Raw genomic sequence first — 14,224 nt, 5'->3', positions numbered from 1 at the left:
TAAAGCCTAGATGACAAATTAAAGGGTTACCAAAAGCCAACTAACTAACAGAAAGAATACCTTACTTTGTACAGTACTACGCCCAGCTACCCCCGAAAGAAGCGAGCCTAAAAGAGAAGGTCAGAGGAAACGCCGCGGACATACACAGCGCAAACCATGGCAGACAAAATGATGAGAGCAATCGGTTGGTATTTTCATCTCTATACTAGCACCTTCCATGTTAACACTTTCTCAAGATGTAAAAGGCGGGAAAGGGAGTGCCGATGCCTTATTCATCAATAAAATACCGGTTCCTGAACCTGGGGAGGCCCAAGCATTAGTCAAAATCAAGGCTTTCGGACTGAACAGGATGGATATATTGCAGCGTGAGGGTAATTACCCTGTGCCACCCCAAGCGCCTAGTACTATGGGTGTTGAGTTCTCCGGGACGATTGAGAAGCTCGGCCGAAACCCCGAGGTTGGCTTCAAGCTTGGAGATGAAGTGTTTGGCCTAGCTTACGGTGGTACGTTGCAATATTTTGGGTAAGGACCTCTTACTATTGGGTCACCGGCTAAGTCGTCACAGGCGCCTATGCGGAATACATCGCTGTCTCAACGCATATGTTAATACATAAGCCCGTAGAGTTATCGTGGGAGGCGGCAGCTGGAATTCCTGAAGTAAGGTTGTCCAAAATGTGATAACCATGACTGGTCACTGATGAGAGCTTGCCGGCCGTAGACTTGGATAACAGCTACCCAAGCCTTATACCTGATAGGTGGATATAAACCAGGAGATTCGGTTCTCTGGCATGCAGGCGCTTCATCTGTTTCCATAGCTGGCATTCAGCTCGCTAAAAGCGACGGCGCATCTGCCGTGTTCGTGACTGTAGGTTCCCAGGAAAAGATCGACTTTTGTCTTGATAAGCTGGGTGTCACTGCCGGATACAACTATAGAACTCAGGATTGGGCGTCTGAACTCTCAAAAGCAACGGATGATCGTGGTGTTGACGTGATCATCGATTTCGTGGGTGCAACACATTTTCAAGGTAACTTGAATGTTGCCGCTCGGGATGCGCGTATAGTTCAGTTGGGACAGATGAGTGGTTCAATCCTCCCTGCGGGTGTTGATATCGGTAGCCTTCTGAGGAAGAGGGTGAGGTTGGAAGGTAGCACTCTCCGAAGCCGGGATGAGGACTACCAGAAGAAATTGCGTGATCTGCTGGTCAAGCATGCACTGCCAAAGTTCCGGGATGGTACTTTTACGGTCTTCATCGAGAAGGTTTTACCCTTTGAGGATATCGCAGATGCCCATAAATTGCTAGAGAGCAACTGTACTAAGGGCAAAGTGATTTGTACAATTGACTAATAAGGCTTGAGTCAACATCATGTGCTACTATTAGGGACATGCTACCCTCAACTCTCCACGGCTGGCCTGAGTTTATCCTTTCTTGTGGATTATGGTAAGCGATCGGGGACTGATTACGTTTGTTCTACTATCATTCCATAGGAAGTAGGCAAATATATAGAACATTACATGATCACGAATGACAAGTTGACAACGATGGGAGCGAACAACGTACAGTACAGATACCTACTTATCTGGTACTGAAATAGGCGGAACTGGTCCTCATTGAAACCACTGACAAGGACCTGATTCAATAGGCGCGATTCAATGAATATATAGAACGATAAACTGATCAATTTTGTTGACTGAAATTGACTAAAGAACGTCATTAATTAAAAGATATGTAGGAAGGCAAGTACTTGATCTGATGAAAAAAAATATAAAAATAAAAATAATTGCGCAGCGGAGCGAAGCGGAGCTAGCAATATACTGGATGGGTCTTCACCTTCTCGACTCTGATTGGCCAGCCTCTGCGCTCTGATTGGTCTATATTTAGTCTGTGCTTTGTCCACGTATCTGGCTTTTCATTGATCCTCAATTCATCCGGGACATTATTGGCCGCTTGCCCGCTTACTAATTTAGATAGTAATTGAAGGTCATGTGAATAGATCGCTGCGCACGTCTTTGGCAGGTCTTTGGCCTGGCACTAACTAGTAATAATGTATGGAGCGGTGAGGGGAGCGGTGTATTTTGGCTTGTCAGTACCTTAATTAGGTGTAGCTATCCCTTTGGTGCGGCAAAGGTATGTACATTTAGATATGTTAGTAGTATGTGAGATCTCCCCCGTGGCTTATTTCTTATTGCGTGCTCTGTACAATAGTAGTAGTAGACACATACTTGAAAGGCAGGATGGGCGTAAGATCTACTTTATGCTGAATATTTTCCTTCAAGTCACACTCGACTTTCTGCTATATTACTCCCCCACTCACCAGAAAATGTGATGATCACGGGGTAGTCGAATAATGGGACCTTATACTATTTATATAAAAAAGACTGTAAACACTTGCTTCTCTCGCCTTACTCTGGAGAAGAGTTTAGAATTGATTAAATTTTCTGGATATTCTTGTGTTATAAAATCCGTACGGACCCTAACACCGCAAGTTGTAGGTAGATGACATTCTGCGCTTACGCAGGTGATACTAGTATATAGGAATATACTAGATTGGGCAGCTGCGATCTTTATACTACTGTACATATAGATTGATCATTGCTTCTCATGTTGATGGGCCTGCGGTTGGTATTTTACCACAGTCGACCCTAAGGTGATAAGAAATCGCTTTCAGCTTTATACTATAATATCAGCAGTTTTTTCTTGGTAAGTTTAAAAGACTTTATGAAGATAGTTATAAATTTGTTCGGGTTATTCGGATTACTTGGTGTACTTAAGATGCTCCTGAATGCTTAGAAGATGCCAAGTGATACTCCACGGGTCAGTGTAATTTATAACATTTAGTAGTAGTCGCTCTTTGTTACGGTACACTGCAATCCAACTACTTTTTTTGGCGGTGAGACATGGCAAAATCGCGGAAGATAAAAAAAAAAAAAGAGGAAAAACTATTCCAATCGTATATAGAGACAAAAGTCGTTTCAGGCAATACAAACTCAATTTGTTCCAAACACCAATTGCCTAATTTTTTCTCTTTTTCATCTTTACTCATCTCGCCTCTATTAATAGTGAAAAGAGGCCCACAATGACTAAACGTGATCTTCACAATGAAGGGGGTGATGAGAATAAGCCCAGGAAAAAGCAGAAGAGTGAAAAGCAAAAGAAGGAAAAATCTGCGAAGTCCAAATCAAGTGCTGAACAGAGTCTCTCTTACGTCCAGTCTCCTGCATTAGGTGATGTCCCTCAGTCCGAAATCGAGAAATTCCTTACGGAAAACTCTATTAAGATAACAGATACATCATCTGAGAACGTAATGCGCCCAATCATTTCATTTTCTCACCTCCCTCCTTGCAAAGATGACCTATATGCACCATTGAGCTCATTCAAATCACCAACTTCGATCCAGTCTGCTACCTGGCCGTTGTTGTTCGCTGGTCGTGATGTTATTGGCATCGCAGAAACCGGAAGTGGAAAAACACTTGCATTTGGTTTGCCGTGTCTAAAGAAGATCCAGGACTCAGCGATGACCAAACAGAAACCCTATCGCCCTTTGGCAGTGATAATATCTCCAACGAGGGAACTAGCGATGCAAATATACGACCAATTGTTAAAGTTCTCAGGATCCGTGGGCGTCAGAATGGCTTGTGTATTCGGCGGCGTGAGGAAGGAGGAACAACGGGAGGCACTGAAAACTGCGGGGGTTGTTGTTGCGACCCCTGGTAGGTTGAAGGATCTTCAAAATGATGGTTCGGTAGACCTAGGAAAAGTGAAGTACCTGGTTCTGGACGAGGCGGATCGTATGCTGGACAAGGGCTTTGAACAAGACATCAAGGACATCATTCGTCCAATGCCGGTATCTAAGCGCCAGACCATCATGTTCACTGCAACCTGGCCTCCAAGTGTCAGGGACCTCGCGTCAACTTTCATGTCCTCTCCTGTAACTGTCACCATCGGAGGTGATCCATCTGCGGACCCACGGGCGAACACCAGGATCAAGCAAGTTGTGGAGGTTGTCAAACCACATGAAAAAGAGTCTCGACTTGTCCAATTGTTGAATCGGTCCCAGCGAGGGGTTCCTGAGCCAGAAAAAGTGCTAGCCTTCTGTTTGTATAAAAAGGAAGCTATGCGGATTGAGAGACTTCTCCGTACAAAGGGTTTTAAAGTCGCAGGAATACATGGGGACCTAAGTCAACAGGAGAGGTTTCGAAGCCTAGATGCATTCAAAACTGGAGCTGCTACTGTCCTCGTTGCTACTGACGTTGCGGCTCGTGGACTTGACATACCTTCGGTCAAACAGGTCATTAATGTCACATTCCCACTCACGGTTGAAGATTATGTACATCGAATTGGGCGGTAAGTAACACACTTTGAATCTGTGGAAGTGTCTGACATTCTTTCTTTGTCCAGGACTGGTCGTGCTGGAGCTGAGGGACATGCCGTGACCCTATTCACCGAGACAGATAAAGCTCAGTCTGGCGCGTAAGTGAGCCCTTGTCCCTAACTCTTTCCATTTGCTAGTAGAATTATTTGAGCGAGGACCTTTCATTAATAAGCCGCAGATTGATCAACGTCCTCAGAGCAGCAAAACAGGATATACCAGAGGACCTCCTTAAGTTTGGAACAACTGTCAAGAAGAAGCAACATGATGCATATGGTGCATTCTTCAAGAATGTTGACACTGACAAGACAGCCACAAAAATTGTGTTCGACGATTAGTTCTGCACATCATTCCGTCTTTATTCTCGCACTCCTAGACTTGATTATCCGGTGAATATATGCGTATCGTGTTGCAAGGTACTTTCTTTCGAGGAGAATACTATACTAGTTAGAGCTTAGCCATGGTGTGTGATAATTTTCGACTTACATCAGGAGGCTATAACCAGTACAAAATGTCAATGCCTTCACAGAGCTACAATAGACAGTATCGTCGTGTCCTTGTCTGGCCAGGATTATTGATGATAGAGCCCCAGCAATCCATGTTTGAGGTCGTAGACAGAATTCAGACAGGGCTAGGCTACTGCCGTGCAGGTAAAAGTAGGACCGGAGGAAGATGAAACTCCAGGCCGTTCGGACTGTCATGTTGATAATGTTAACCCAGATTAGTCCATGGGCACCCAAGCCACCAATTTTCAAAAATAGGTAAGCTGCTAAAGCAAAGCTCGCTGAAAACACCCCCATCCAGTAAGTTTGTCTTCGAAGGTCAGAAGCACTAGCTGCAGACGAAACAAATGCCTCGGTTATACCGTTGAATGCCAAGAATGGTATATAATAGCAATAGAGTGAAAGCAAGCTACCGACTTCCGGAGAAGCCCACCTGTGTCCGCCCAGAAGAGATAGTATTCGGGGAACCAGATATGGCCCTAAAGGGAATATGAAAACAGCTAGCATTGCATATATTCTTAAAATCTCAGTTAGATGCGCCCTGGCTGCACTGACATTGCTTGTATGTTGTTTCCCAGAGTTGAGCAGAGATGAGAAGACAGCGCGGCTGTTTTCTTCGATGGGCTGGAATAGAACGCGCGCTACCAGGCCGCCATAATTTGAGGCCAAAGAGTATATACCTTGGTCTTTCAAGCTCGTCATTGTTGCCAGCATCATTGCGTCGCCCTGAGTCAGGAGGTGTTTTACAATGGACTGAAAAAAGACATTTGTGGAAAGTGCAACAAGGTGCTTTGGGAACCTATCGGCCAGGTAAATTGATTTATCACTAGAAAATGTTACCATTATTGAATCATTGCCCTTTCCACTTAACTGGTGACGTACCTTGGTCTAATCTTAGTAAGGAGCAACGAGAACCGCCATCGACTTGTCAACTTTGGTATGGCTAGATAATACCCACAAATAAGAGACAAAGAGTAACAAAGGTAACCCAGAGCGAATGGGAGGACACCCAAATCTCGGTCTTTCCAAGAAGACCATGAAAACAAAGCACACACGGTTAAGCTCTTCATAAATGCTGCAGCTGTCTCCACTATTGCGCGCTTCTTGTATAACGTATACTGCTGCACCACGGTAAAGAAAGGCTCAACGCAAAGCTCCATAAGGGATGCAACTGTGGTGATCGCAACGCCAGCTCGATAGAAAGGCGTTTCAGAAACTTCCTGGGAAGCAAACTGTGTGTACAATGTCGCAAATATCAAAGCTGATGGGACTCCCATGCTGATACTCAGATAAGACATGTTTACTACTGATTGCGAAGATATTGTTTGAATTTGAGCCTTTTGATTTAGTTCGTCACTTATTTGATGGTGGCTCCCATCGTGGGTAGCAGTAGCAGATGCTCCATGAAAAGGTTGTCGCTGAATCGCTGTTCTGATGCTTTCCCTGGAAAAGTATAGTATCGAGATGAAATATAACTCCAGTTGAGTACCTATCCCGAGTATTGCCGGGGACAGAGTCCGTAGGATCAATTGGTTTGCGATGAACGTAAACAGTCTAGAGACTATTTGAACAATGATCAAGAAGGTCATACCAGATGCCGATGAAGCCAGAATCCTGTCATCAGTTTCATGCGGCTGAGACATGGTGACATGTAGCTCAACGTGTCCTAAGTCCTGAATTGAAGCTAGGTTTACCACATGGCGAAAGATTATTGTTATGCGCCAAGAGACCCGGAGCCGGAGCTAATTTTTCCTGCAGGTCTGTGTGACTTGGCTGAGATCAACAACACCTTTAGATATTTCGTCTTCTAAGAAAGTATTGACGACAAATAGTCTAGATGAAAGCAGCCGCTATATGGAAGAGTTTTACATGTTAGACAACATCAGCTAACCTTGTTATAGCTAGCTATAATTAAGCACATGCGCGTTCAGGGGTACATAGCCAGGATGTAACACTAGTACGCTTCGTTACCATCGAGAAAGCCGAAACGTCATTTCCTAGCTCGAAATGTCCCAATCAGGTATTTATGGCCCAGAGTAATCGCCGAGTCAAAGCCTTCAACTTGTCCTCTTTCTTTTCAATGCAATCATTGGGCAGACTATGGTGGTAGAGACGACCAGCGTTGTGGCTGTGAATTGAACTAGAACGGAGGCAGGAAGAAAGGATATCCGCCATTTTTGGCCCTGAAGACACTCAGAAGAAAGCTGTACATACCAAATAATACAGTTCCCCAGATTAGCACAGCCACTTGCTGCGCTTTACTGTCTGCGATACGGGGAACTTTCATCGCGAGTGCTATTGTCGCAAAGGAAAGGATGGCATCTTGATAGTAATGTATCAGCAGCAGAAACATAGACATTTCAGGTTTCGTTAGCTGTTGGTCGCACTTACAGATGGCAGCAATGATTTGCGTCTCCATTCCAAATTGATTTGAGAACCCACTCGCGAAGTAGCTAATGCCACCTTTGCCGTCGCCAACAACATATGGCACTTTGCGGATGTGATTGAACATGTGGCCGCTTGTGAATAATAGTATAGAAATCAAGCTGAATGCGGCCCACAAGTTTCGATTCTGTATGACCGGTAAAACATACGGTGACAGAACAGTGAATAAGGTTAAGACACCCATTACAATTGTCACCGCGGAAATGAGTCGCATGTAGTTAATGGGACGAATAAGAGATGGTTTCGGTCCCTCCGGAAGATGACGATTGATCCACACGTAAAGCTGGTCAGCAGAGATTGGACTGAGTATAACCATTTAGCACAGCAGTACCTCAGCAAAAAAGTTTTAGTGTATACTTACCCACTGAAATCAAATCTAATGGGTGCATCATCAACTTTAGCAAAGGGGCCAACAGTTGGAGGAAACACAAGAAGAACCGGCGCAGTTTGGAGCATTAGCTTTCCGCCCCCCTGGTATTAGCCAACAATACTGTAAATGAGCAATGTGAACCCACCTTTTGGAAAGTTGCTTTACCATTGCTGAAGTCAAGGGTGGTGAAAAGCATTTTTAGGCCATCAGGTTTGGGACCTTTGTTCCAACTTCGCGATATGAGCTCCCATTCTGGCTGAAAGTCGCGACATAAGATGCACCCATAGCGAGCTTCAGCAGCTGTCAAAAGTACCGCAACGTGGTAGTCTCGAGGTTTTGATGTCAAGTCCTCATAAGAAGAGTCATCCAAATCAATGGGAACAGATCGAGAGAGAGACTGATATCTTTCGAACTTGCCGGGCTCCTGGCTCGCGCAAGCGCTAGATATAATATAGAAGAGTGCGATGATGAAAGTAAACAATTTCATGTTGACATGTCAAAAATACAACACTACAGCAGAAATATGGTGTTTTCAAAGGTCAATCGCTAACAAATCAATGGGTGTGGTATACAACGGAACGATCCATGGACTTCAAAAGACAGTGGTTAGGATCCCTAGTGGTCTGGAGAGATCGTCGTTTGTAGTAGGATGTATTAGGTGTCCAGTACTGCGGAATGACCGGCGCTAGTTTTTCCTGCCGTCTGTCATTCAGCGGGCGGAAAGGTGGGAGCCTGCTCGCCTCTAGACTTTTAGTGTTTGTTTACTTCATTCATCTTAAGATAAACTCGTACCTCACCCAGCAATCTTAGTATCCTATCTGTATACCATCATTCGCAATTATAATAATTACATTTCCTTGTCATGGAATCTAGTAGCAAAGATCCCGGGAGCACGGTAGAAGATGTGTGTTTGTCATCTTGATCCCATGACAGTTTACAGACTTACCTTGTCCTATAGTGTCGAATGGCAATCAAAACACAGTGTCTGGAAAAAGCATATGATAACACCCTGGTGCACACAGCACAGCTTCTTAATGCTGAGAAAAACCGGCTACTACGCGTGGAACAACTACTCCTTCAATTTGAAAATGAGAATCTGCGATGGCAGTTGAATCATGTCAATCAGGAATTGACTAAAACTGCAAGGGTGGAATCTGAAGTCCGTCTTCAGCTCCAAGCGACTTACCATGAGCTTGATCAGCTACGAAGTATGCATCGTGCGTCGTCCCACGAAATAGAGACTCTTCGTGTATGTTGTTCATGAGTATGTCATGTGAAACGGCTCATACTGAATATCTAACATAGCTTGAGCTTGGCTCCCTGACCAATGCTTCTGTTGATACAAAAAAGCTCCTCGCAGAAAAACGCCATCTCTCAAGGGCACTTTTGAGTGCAGAGGCAGACGTTGAAAGGCTAAAGTCCCAAAAGACTTCTCAGCATACGCTCCTTGCCGAGAAGCGAAATCTCGAACAACAGGTGGCAACCCTTGAGGCACAACTCGAAAGCGAAAAAAGGGCCCACGGACAAACATTAGCCAGGCAGTCGCATAGTGCAGAACAGAACGCAGCGCTTAGCTCAAGCCTTGAAGAGGCGCGCAATGAACTCATGGCTGAGGCACGGGCACGGGATGGGCGTGAGCGTGTCTTTCAACAACAGAGTATCGAATGGGCTGCTCAACGAGCGGCCCTCGATGCCAAGCTTGATGCCTTGAATAAGAAGTTACGTTCAACAAAGGACCAATACCAGCCCGCTGCTACGGAACGACGACGGCATGGCACCTCTAATAATCATGAGTCTAAATTCTCCAGTGCAGAGTCCACTACACAGCACAATTCTGGTCTAACAATTGCTACCCCTGGAGCTATTCGTGCCCAGGACAAGATAAGTAAAACATCAACATTGCCTGGCCAGAAGTCATCATTTTCGATCACTCCGTTTCTGAACCGAACAAACGGGCTTCAAAATTCAGCTACAAGTTCTGAGGATGATGCAGACGAGCTCCACGCAACTCATATGACCAGTGGAGTAAATAAGAAGGCCTCTGAAAATGATGTTCAAAGAGGTGGCGATTCTAAGTATCAGAGTCAGAGGGCGTCGGTTGATGAGCTACCTGTCGCCGTAGACACACTACGTCTAGGTCATGGCATTTCCAACAGCAGAAAAGGGGGACAAACCCAGAGAAAATTGGTAGACAATTCAGATCCTGAGGGACGAATGGAAAATGTCAGCGGTATATTTGCCCACTCTTCTAACCATGGGCAGCCCAAATCAAAGAAACATAAACTAGGGACCCAACGCGACATGGGCTTGTTCGACGAAGAAAAAGACGACGAAGATGCTCATGAAATCAGACGGCCGGGCCGGAAGCTGGTCTTGGGCGGTACAGGGCGAAATCTTGCTTCCCAAGTATCTGCCCCAAGTGGCGGTCGCCTTGGACGCGGTCGCGCCTTGGGCGGACTGGGTGAATTTTCTCCCTTGAAGCGAGACAGGAAACGTTCTTAGAACAGCTTCACTGTCATGCTAGAGTGAATTCAATTGAACTTACTGTTTCACCTTCTTGGAACTCGTAGGCTTCTGTACTGGGGAGAAGAGGGAACGGCAAAGCGAGGAAGAACCAGGTTTGGTTGATGTAAAGATTCACTGTATTGTTAAGGTTTTTTGGTTGATCATTAAGATACCCTCGTAGTATTTATTATCAATCAGACCCCTAATTTGAGGTTATAAGCCGCCCATGTCTTCCGATTGCCCCTTGCAACATATATTTGGGTCAGCTCTTATATTTTGATACTTCAAGTAATTCATTCATATTACAGCCTGAACTTCTACGATACACCCCCTGATAGCAATGGGTCTGTGGTTACCTCTAAAGGTGCCTTCACGGTCGCAACGTGCTCTTGCGTTTTCTCCTTTCACTCCAAAGCGACCATCTTCCTCGAAGAGATGGCAAGCACGTCAACTTAAGGATCATTTTACAAGAGAGGCAACAGCCCAAGGGCTGAAAAGTCGAGCTGCGTTTAAACTTATTCAGGTGTAGCATCAAATTCCTCGCATGTGTAAACTTTCACCCTAACACCTCCCACATGGATAGATAGATGCGAAATATCGCATTTTCCGCAACGGGCAGACTGTTGTCGATTTGGTATGGCAGCCACGATTCGAGAACACGGACATAACTCCATTGTTCGCCTTATTAATGCTCCGATAATAGGGATATGCACCTGGTTCGTGGTCCCAGGTACGTCAGCTAGCCATAAATCTTACTCTGTAACTATCTAACTTCCTGAAGGTGGCAGTCAGTCGGACTGGGCCAAACGGTCGCGTCCTTGGCGTTGATATCATCCCTGCTCAGCCTCCAAAGGGCGTATTTACGATTCAAGGAAACTTTTTGGATCCTAGTATCCAGGCCTATGTCCAAAATTTCTTGCACAATCCAACAAGGGACCAACAGCACCGCCCAGGCATAAGCCCACATGTCAGCCTGAGCCATGAGACATCCGAGGATACGAAAAACCCCATTCACAATTGCAAAGAGATGGAAGAGCTTTGCCTGACTGGCAAAAGAACCGTGGACGTGGTTCTAAGCGATATGTCTGCCCCCCTGGTATCAACCCTCTGGATTCTGGAATTGAAGTCTAAGTGATCTGTGTAATAGGATGATGAATACTAGTGGCATGAGTTTCAGAGATCATGCGGGAAGCATGGTGAGCTCCCTGTTTTGAGTTGCATCCGATATGTCTGATACGCAATTAACCTTAAGGAAGGACCTTTGCCGAGCTGCACTACAGTTTAGTTTTGAGGTCTTGAAGGCAGGTGGCCACTTTGTTTGCAAGTTTTACCAGGGAGCCGAGGACAAAGATTTGGAAAAGCAGCTCAAGCGGCTGTTCCAGAAAGTACATAGACTCAAACCAGAGTCTTCACGTAATGTACCAGACACATTGGCGAATGATCATAAAAGGTCGAGTCTAGCTTCACTAACCTGGTTGCTAGGAATCTAAGGAAGCGTACTTTATTGGTCTCGCGCGCAAACAACATGCGACGAGGCATGACGTGCTCAAATCTCCTTGAAACAATGATTTTCGCGCAAGTCTACCAGCTCAAAGAACTCGCCTCAAAAAGAGTACGTAACATCATCCGCTAGTTCACATGGCCTCTAACTCATCATCGGTGCCAGAGGTATCATCCCACTCAATATCGGCAGCTGTGGCTTCAGCGATTGTTTGAACCTTGCAGAGTCTCAGCATTTATCTCAAGGTAGAAGACAAAGGGAACAAGAAAGCAAGTAAGAAACGAGAACAGGAGTACCAACCTCCTTAAGACCGCTCAGGTTTTCCACGTATCCAGTCTCATTCAAAGCCTTTTGCACAAAATCCCAGCCTTTCTCCTTGTACGTGTCAACAATAGTCTCTGAGCAAGCGCTACAGCATTTGTAGCTCCTGCCCACTACGCATAAATTCTCAAATGTTGAAAGGAAACCTCTGATCTGATGGGGCACGAGTCCTAGGGGATGACTACCTCGATCATCATTCCTTGAGGCCGGAGCTGGGGCTGCAGCACCCAGAGGATGTTGAAGTATAGAAATTAGCAGCTCAACCAATAAGGCGGAAGCTATCGCGGCCACACCAGGCCTAGTCACAGTGCACTGTTGGTCCAGCGTCTGGTCTTTTATGGACTAGTAAAATTAGCGGTATTCACAGGACTGAATCCACGGTCTATCACTCACATTCACTGGCGCAACAATATCATTGCAAAAGTAGCAACCGAGCTCTGCTGCTGGGTTTTCTGCAACCTTCACACCATGACGCATGACAACGAAGGAGTCAAACCCCAACGCAGCATTCATCACAATTTTTCCCGCTGCCTTTCCCATGACTGTTGGTAACCAACGGGATTCCCGTGTATCCATCAGAAGAAAGATAACATCATGCTCACATATCAGTCTCTCAAGTTGTTCAAACTCCCGTCGGGTTTTTTCAGCATCTAATACGGGGTGGCCAGCCATCGGCACTGATAGAGCATATCCGGTAGATTCGACCCCGGGGTATATATCCGACAAAGCTTGAGATGCCCGGTGCGCTTTTTTAGCTCCGCCTTCCAAACAATCTTTAAAGTTAAATAGCGGCTGCCTCACTGGATTAGAGAACGATACCGACCCGTTGTCGACAAATGTTATCTTGGTAACGCCCCAGCCCTAGATAAATGCAATTGGTCATCTGCATACATAGTAGATCACCACTCAGGCCATACATACCATCAGATTCCGGGCAACATAGCTTCCAAGAGTGCCTGCACCAAGTAGGAGGCATTTTGTATGCTTGATCTTTTCGAGGTCTAGGTTGGGACTAATCCGCCATTTCATGAGTTTGAGGTTGAGGTCTACAGACTGATCTGCTAACCTAGCCGTCGTACGAAATCAGCTACACTTCGTTTCAGCTACTCTCGTTTCAGGAAACTGTACCTCTGGGGATCCAGATATTCTGTTAGGTCAACCAATCTCCCTGTCAATTTCCCTGTTGGATTGCGCTCCCAACCGGTCACTTTGGGCATAATATGGTCTGGCGCCTTCAGGTCTAACGTTGGTTGATTCTTCTCCGCTAATGTTACAACGATGCTGCGGCCTTGGTCACGCTTCGAATGCACATCGCGGTATCTCAAAACTTGGATTTTACTCAATCCCCACCGATGTTTTACAAGCACCAACAGATTCCTCAGCATCCAGCCAGGCGCGTTTTCGTAATTAGAAGGATCAACGAAGCAGACATAGCAGTCTTCAAAGTTGGCACCGTCAAAAAAGCCATTTTCATAATCGGAAAGGGCAGCAATCCGCCAACAGGCACCCTCCGCATCTGCCGCTTTGTCCTTTCCTGGTTTGGAACCTGTATGTTTAGTCGGGTCCTTATAGGCTTTGCCGCTAGTGGCTAAGATCCTTCGAGCTAAGAAAAAACCTCGCTGGCGTGCGTCGGTGCCGTAGCCCCAGGTGTGTACTGCCTCCACAAGTGTTGAACTTTCAGCATTTGATAAGTATACAAAAGGCACATATTCCCTTTCAGAGGACTTGGAGTGGGAGGTATCACCAGTTGCCCCTAGTGGGGCCCAGGGAGGATCCGAATGGATTGCAGGGAATGCGAACCAATAATGAAACTTGTACCTCTTTAGGTCTGCATAAGAAAGAACGGCAAAGGATGACAACAGTGATGGACACGAGTATATGGTGCCATCTTTTATCGCGTCCCATATCTAGTAGACAGTGTCATTATTTCCCTGCAAAATACCATGCGTGGTTAAACTGACCATTCTGCCAGATGAGCAGAGTAAAAGTGTTTTATCTGCATTTCGATATTCCTCGATAGTATTGACATTTTTAATTAATCCTTCGGCTCTGTAGAAACCTGCAGGTACTCTGGGTCATGTTAATCAGTGCTTGTTCTGTTCCATTCAGTCGCATAAATAAAAATTAAGGTACAACACTTATATAATGATAAAGCACTCACTCGTCACTGGTTAGTGCATTTCCATGTATTTGCATCCGACATGAGCTGCT

General features: G+C 45.5%; 7 protein-coding genes across 7 annotated transcripts; 4 read left to right on the top strand and 3 right to left on the bottom strand.

Annotated features, from left to right (window-relative positions):
- Window positions 1-156: 156 nt before the first annotated feature.
- F9C07_2056299 (uncharacterized protein) lies at window positions 157-1,345 on the top strand (the record flags this gene model as incomplete). The annotated part of the gene is made up of 4 exons (XM_041289503.1): window positions 157-184; window positions 237-503; window positions 566-657; window positions 719-1,345. 4 exons carry the CDS (start codon window positions 157-159, stop codon window positions 1,343-1,345), a joined length of 1,014 nt encoding a protein of 337 aa, XP_041142516.1.
- Window positions 1,346-3,075: 1,730 nt separating this feature from the next.
- F9C07_10104 (putative ATP-dependent RNA helicase) lies at window positions 3,076-4,706 on the top strand (the record flags this gene model as incomplete). The annotated part of the gene is made up of 3 exons (XM_041289501.1): window positions 3,076-4,343; window positions 4,398-4,469; window positions 4,550-4,706. 3 exons carry the CDS (start codon window positions 3,076-3,078, stop codon window positions 4,704-4,706), a joined length of 1,497 nt encoding a protein of 498 aa, XP_041142515.1.
- Window positions 4,599-6,648, bottom strand: F9C07_1210526 (Rft protein-domain-containing protein). The gene is made up of 2 exons (XM_071507768.1): window positions 5,754-6,648; window positions 4,599-5,697 (listed from the first exon to the last, which is right to left on the bottom strand). The coding sequence occupies exons 1-2, from the start codon at window positions 6,512-6,514 to the stop codon at window positions 4,851-4,853; spliced, it is 1,608 nt and encodes a 535-aa protein (XP_071363688.1). The 5' UTR covers window positions 6,515-6,648; the 3' UTR covers window positions 4,599-4,850.
- A 363-nt stretch (window positions 6,649-7,011) lies between these two features.
- F9C07_2057828 (gamma subunit of oligosaccharyltransferase) lies at window positions 7,012-8,173 on the bottom strand (the record flags this gene model as incomplete). The annotated part of the gene is made up of 4 exons (XM_071508603.1): window positions 7,012-7,193; window positions 7,263-7,618; window positions 7,678-7,775; window positions 7,832-8,173. 4 exons carry the CDS (start codon window positions 8,171-8,173, stop codon window positions 7,012-7,014), a joined length of 978 nt encoding a protein of 325 aa, XP_071363687.1.
- Window positions 8,174-8,548: 375 nt separating this feature from the next.
- Window positions 8,549-10,188, top strand: F9C07_10101 (uncharacterized protein; the record flags this gene model as incomplete). Its single annotated transcript, XM_041289500.2, has 3 exons — window positions 8,549-8,590; window positions 8,645-8,935; window positions 8,992-10,188. 3 exons carry the CDS (start codon window positions 8,549-8,551, stop codon window positions 10,186-10,188), a joined length of 1,530 nt encoding a protein of 509 aa, XP_041142513.2.
- A 172-nt stretch (window positions 10,189-10,360) lies between these two features.
- Window positions 10,361-12,147, top strand: F9C07_1210472 (ribosomal RNA large subunit methyltransferase J). The gene is made up of 8 exons (XM_041289499.2): window positions 10,361-10,714; window positions 10,775-10,825; window positions 10,895-10,921; window positions 10,973-11,274; window positions 11,339-11,387; window positions 11,448-11,609; window positions 11,674-11,803; window positions 11,858-12,147. The coding sequence occupies exons 1-7, from the start codon at window positions 10,532-10,534 to the stop codon at window positions 11,749-11,751; spliced, it is 852 nt and encodes a 283-aa protein (XP_041142512.2). The 5' UTR covers window positions 10,361-10,531; the 3' UTR covers window positions 11,752-11,803; window positions 11,858-12,147.
- On the bottom strand, window positions 11,634-13,977 carry F9C07_10099 (putative autophagy ubiquitin-activating enzyme ApgG; the record flags this gene model as incomplete). Its single annotated transcript, XM_071507344.1, has 7 exons — window positions 11,634-11,909; window positions 11,993-12,355; window positions 12,407-12,874; window positions 12,935-13,079; window positions 13,142-13,586; window positions 13,629-13,920; window positions 13,975-13,977. The coding sequence occupies 7 exons, from the start codon at window positions 13,975-13,977 to the stop codon at window positions 11,826-11,828; spliced, it is 1,800 nt and encodes a 599-aa protein (XP_071363686.1). The 3' UTR covers window positions 11,634-11,825.
- Between the last annotated feature and the right edge of the window lie 247 nt (window positions 13,978-14,224).

Source organism: Aspergillus flavus, chromosome 2 (genome assembly GCF_009017415.1).
Source record: "Aspergillus flavus chromosome 2, complete sequence".
Classification (NCBI taxonomy): domain Eukaryota; kingdom Fungi; phylum Ascomycota; class Eurotiomycetes; order Eurotiales; family Aspergillaceae; genus Aspergillus; species Aspergillus flavus.
The sequence above is the reverse complement of the archived record's forward strand: the minus strand, read 5'-3'. Positions and strand labels throughout refer to the sequence as shown.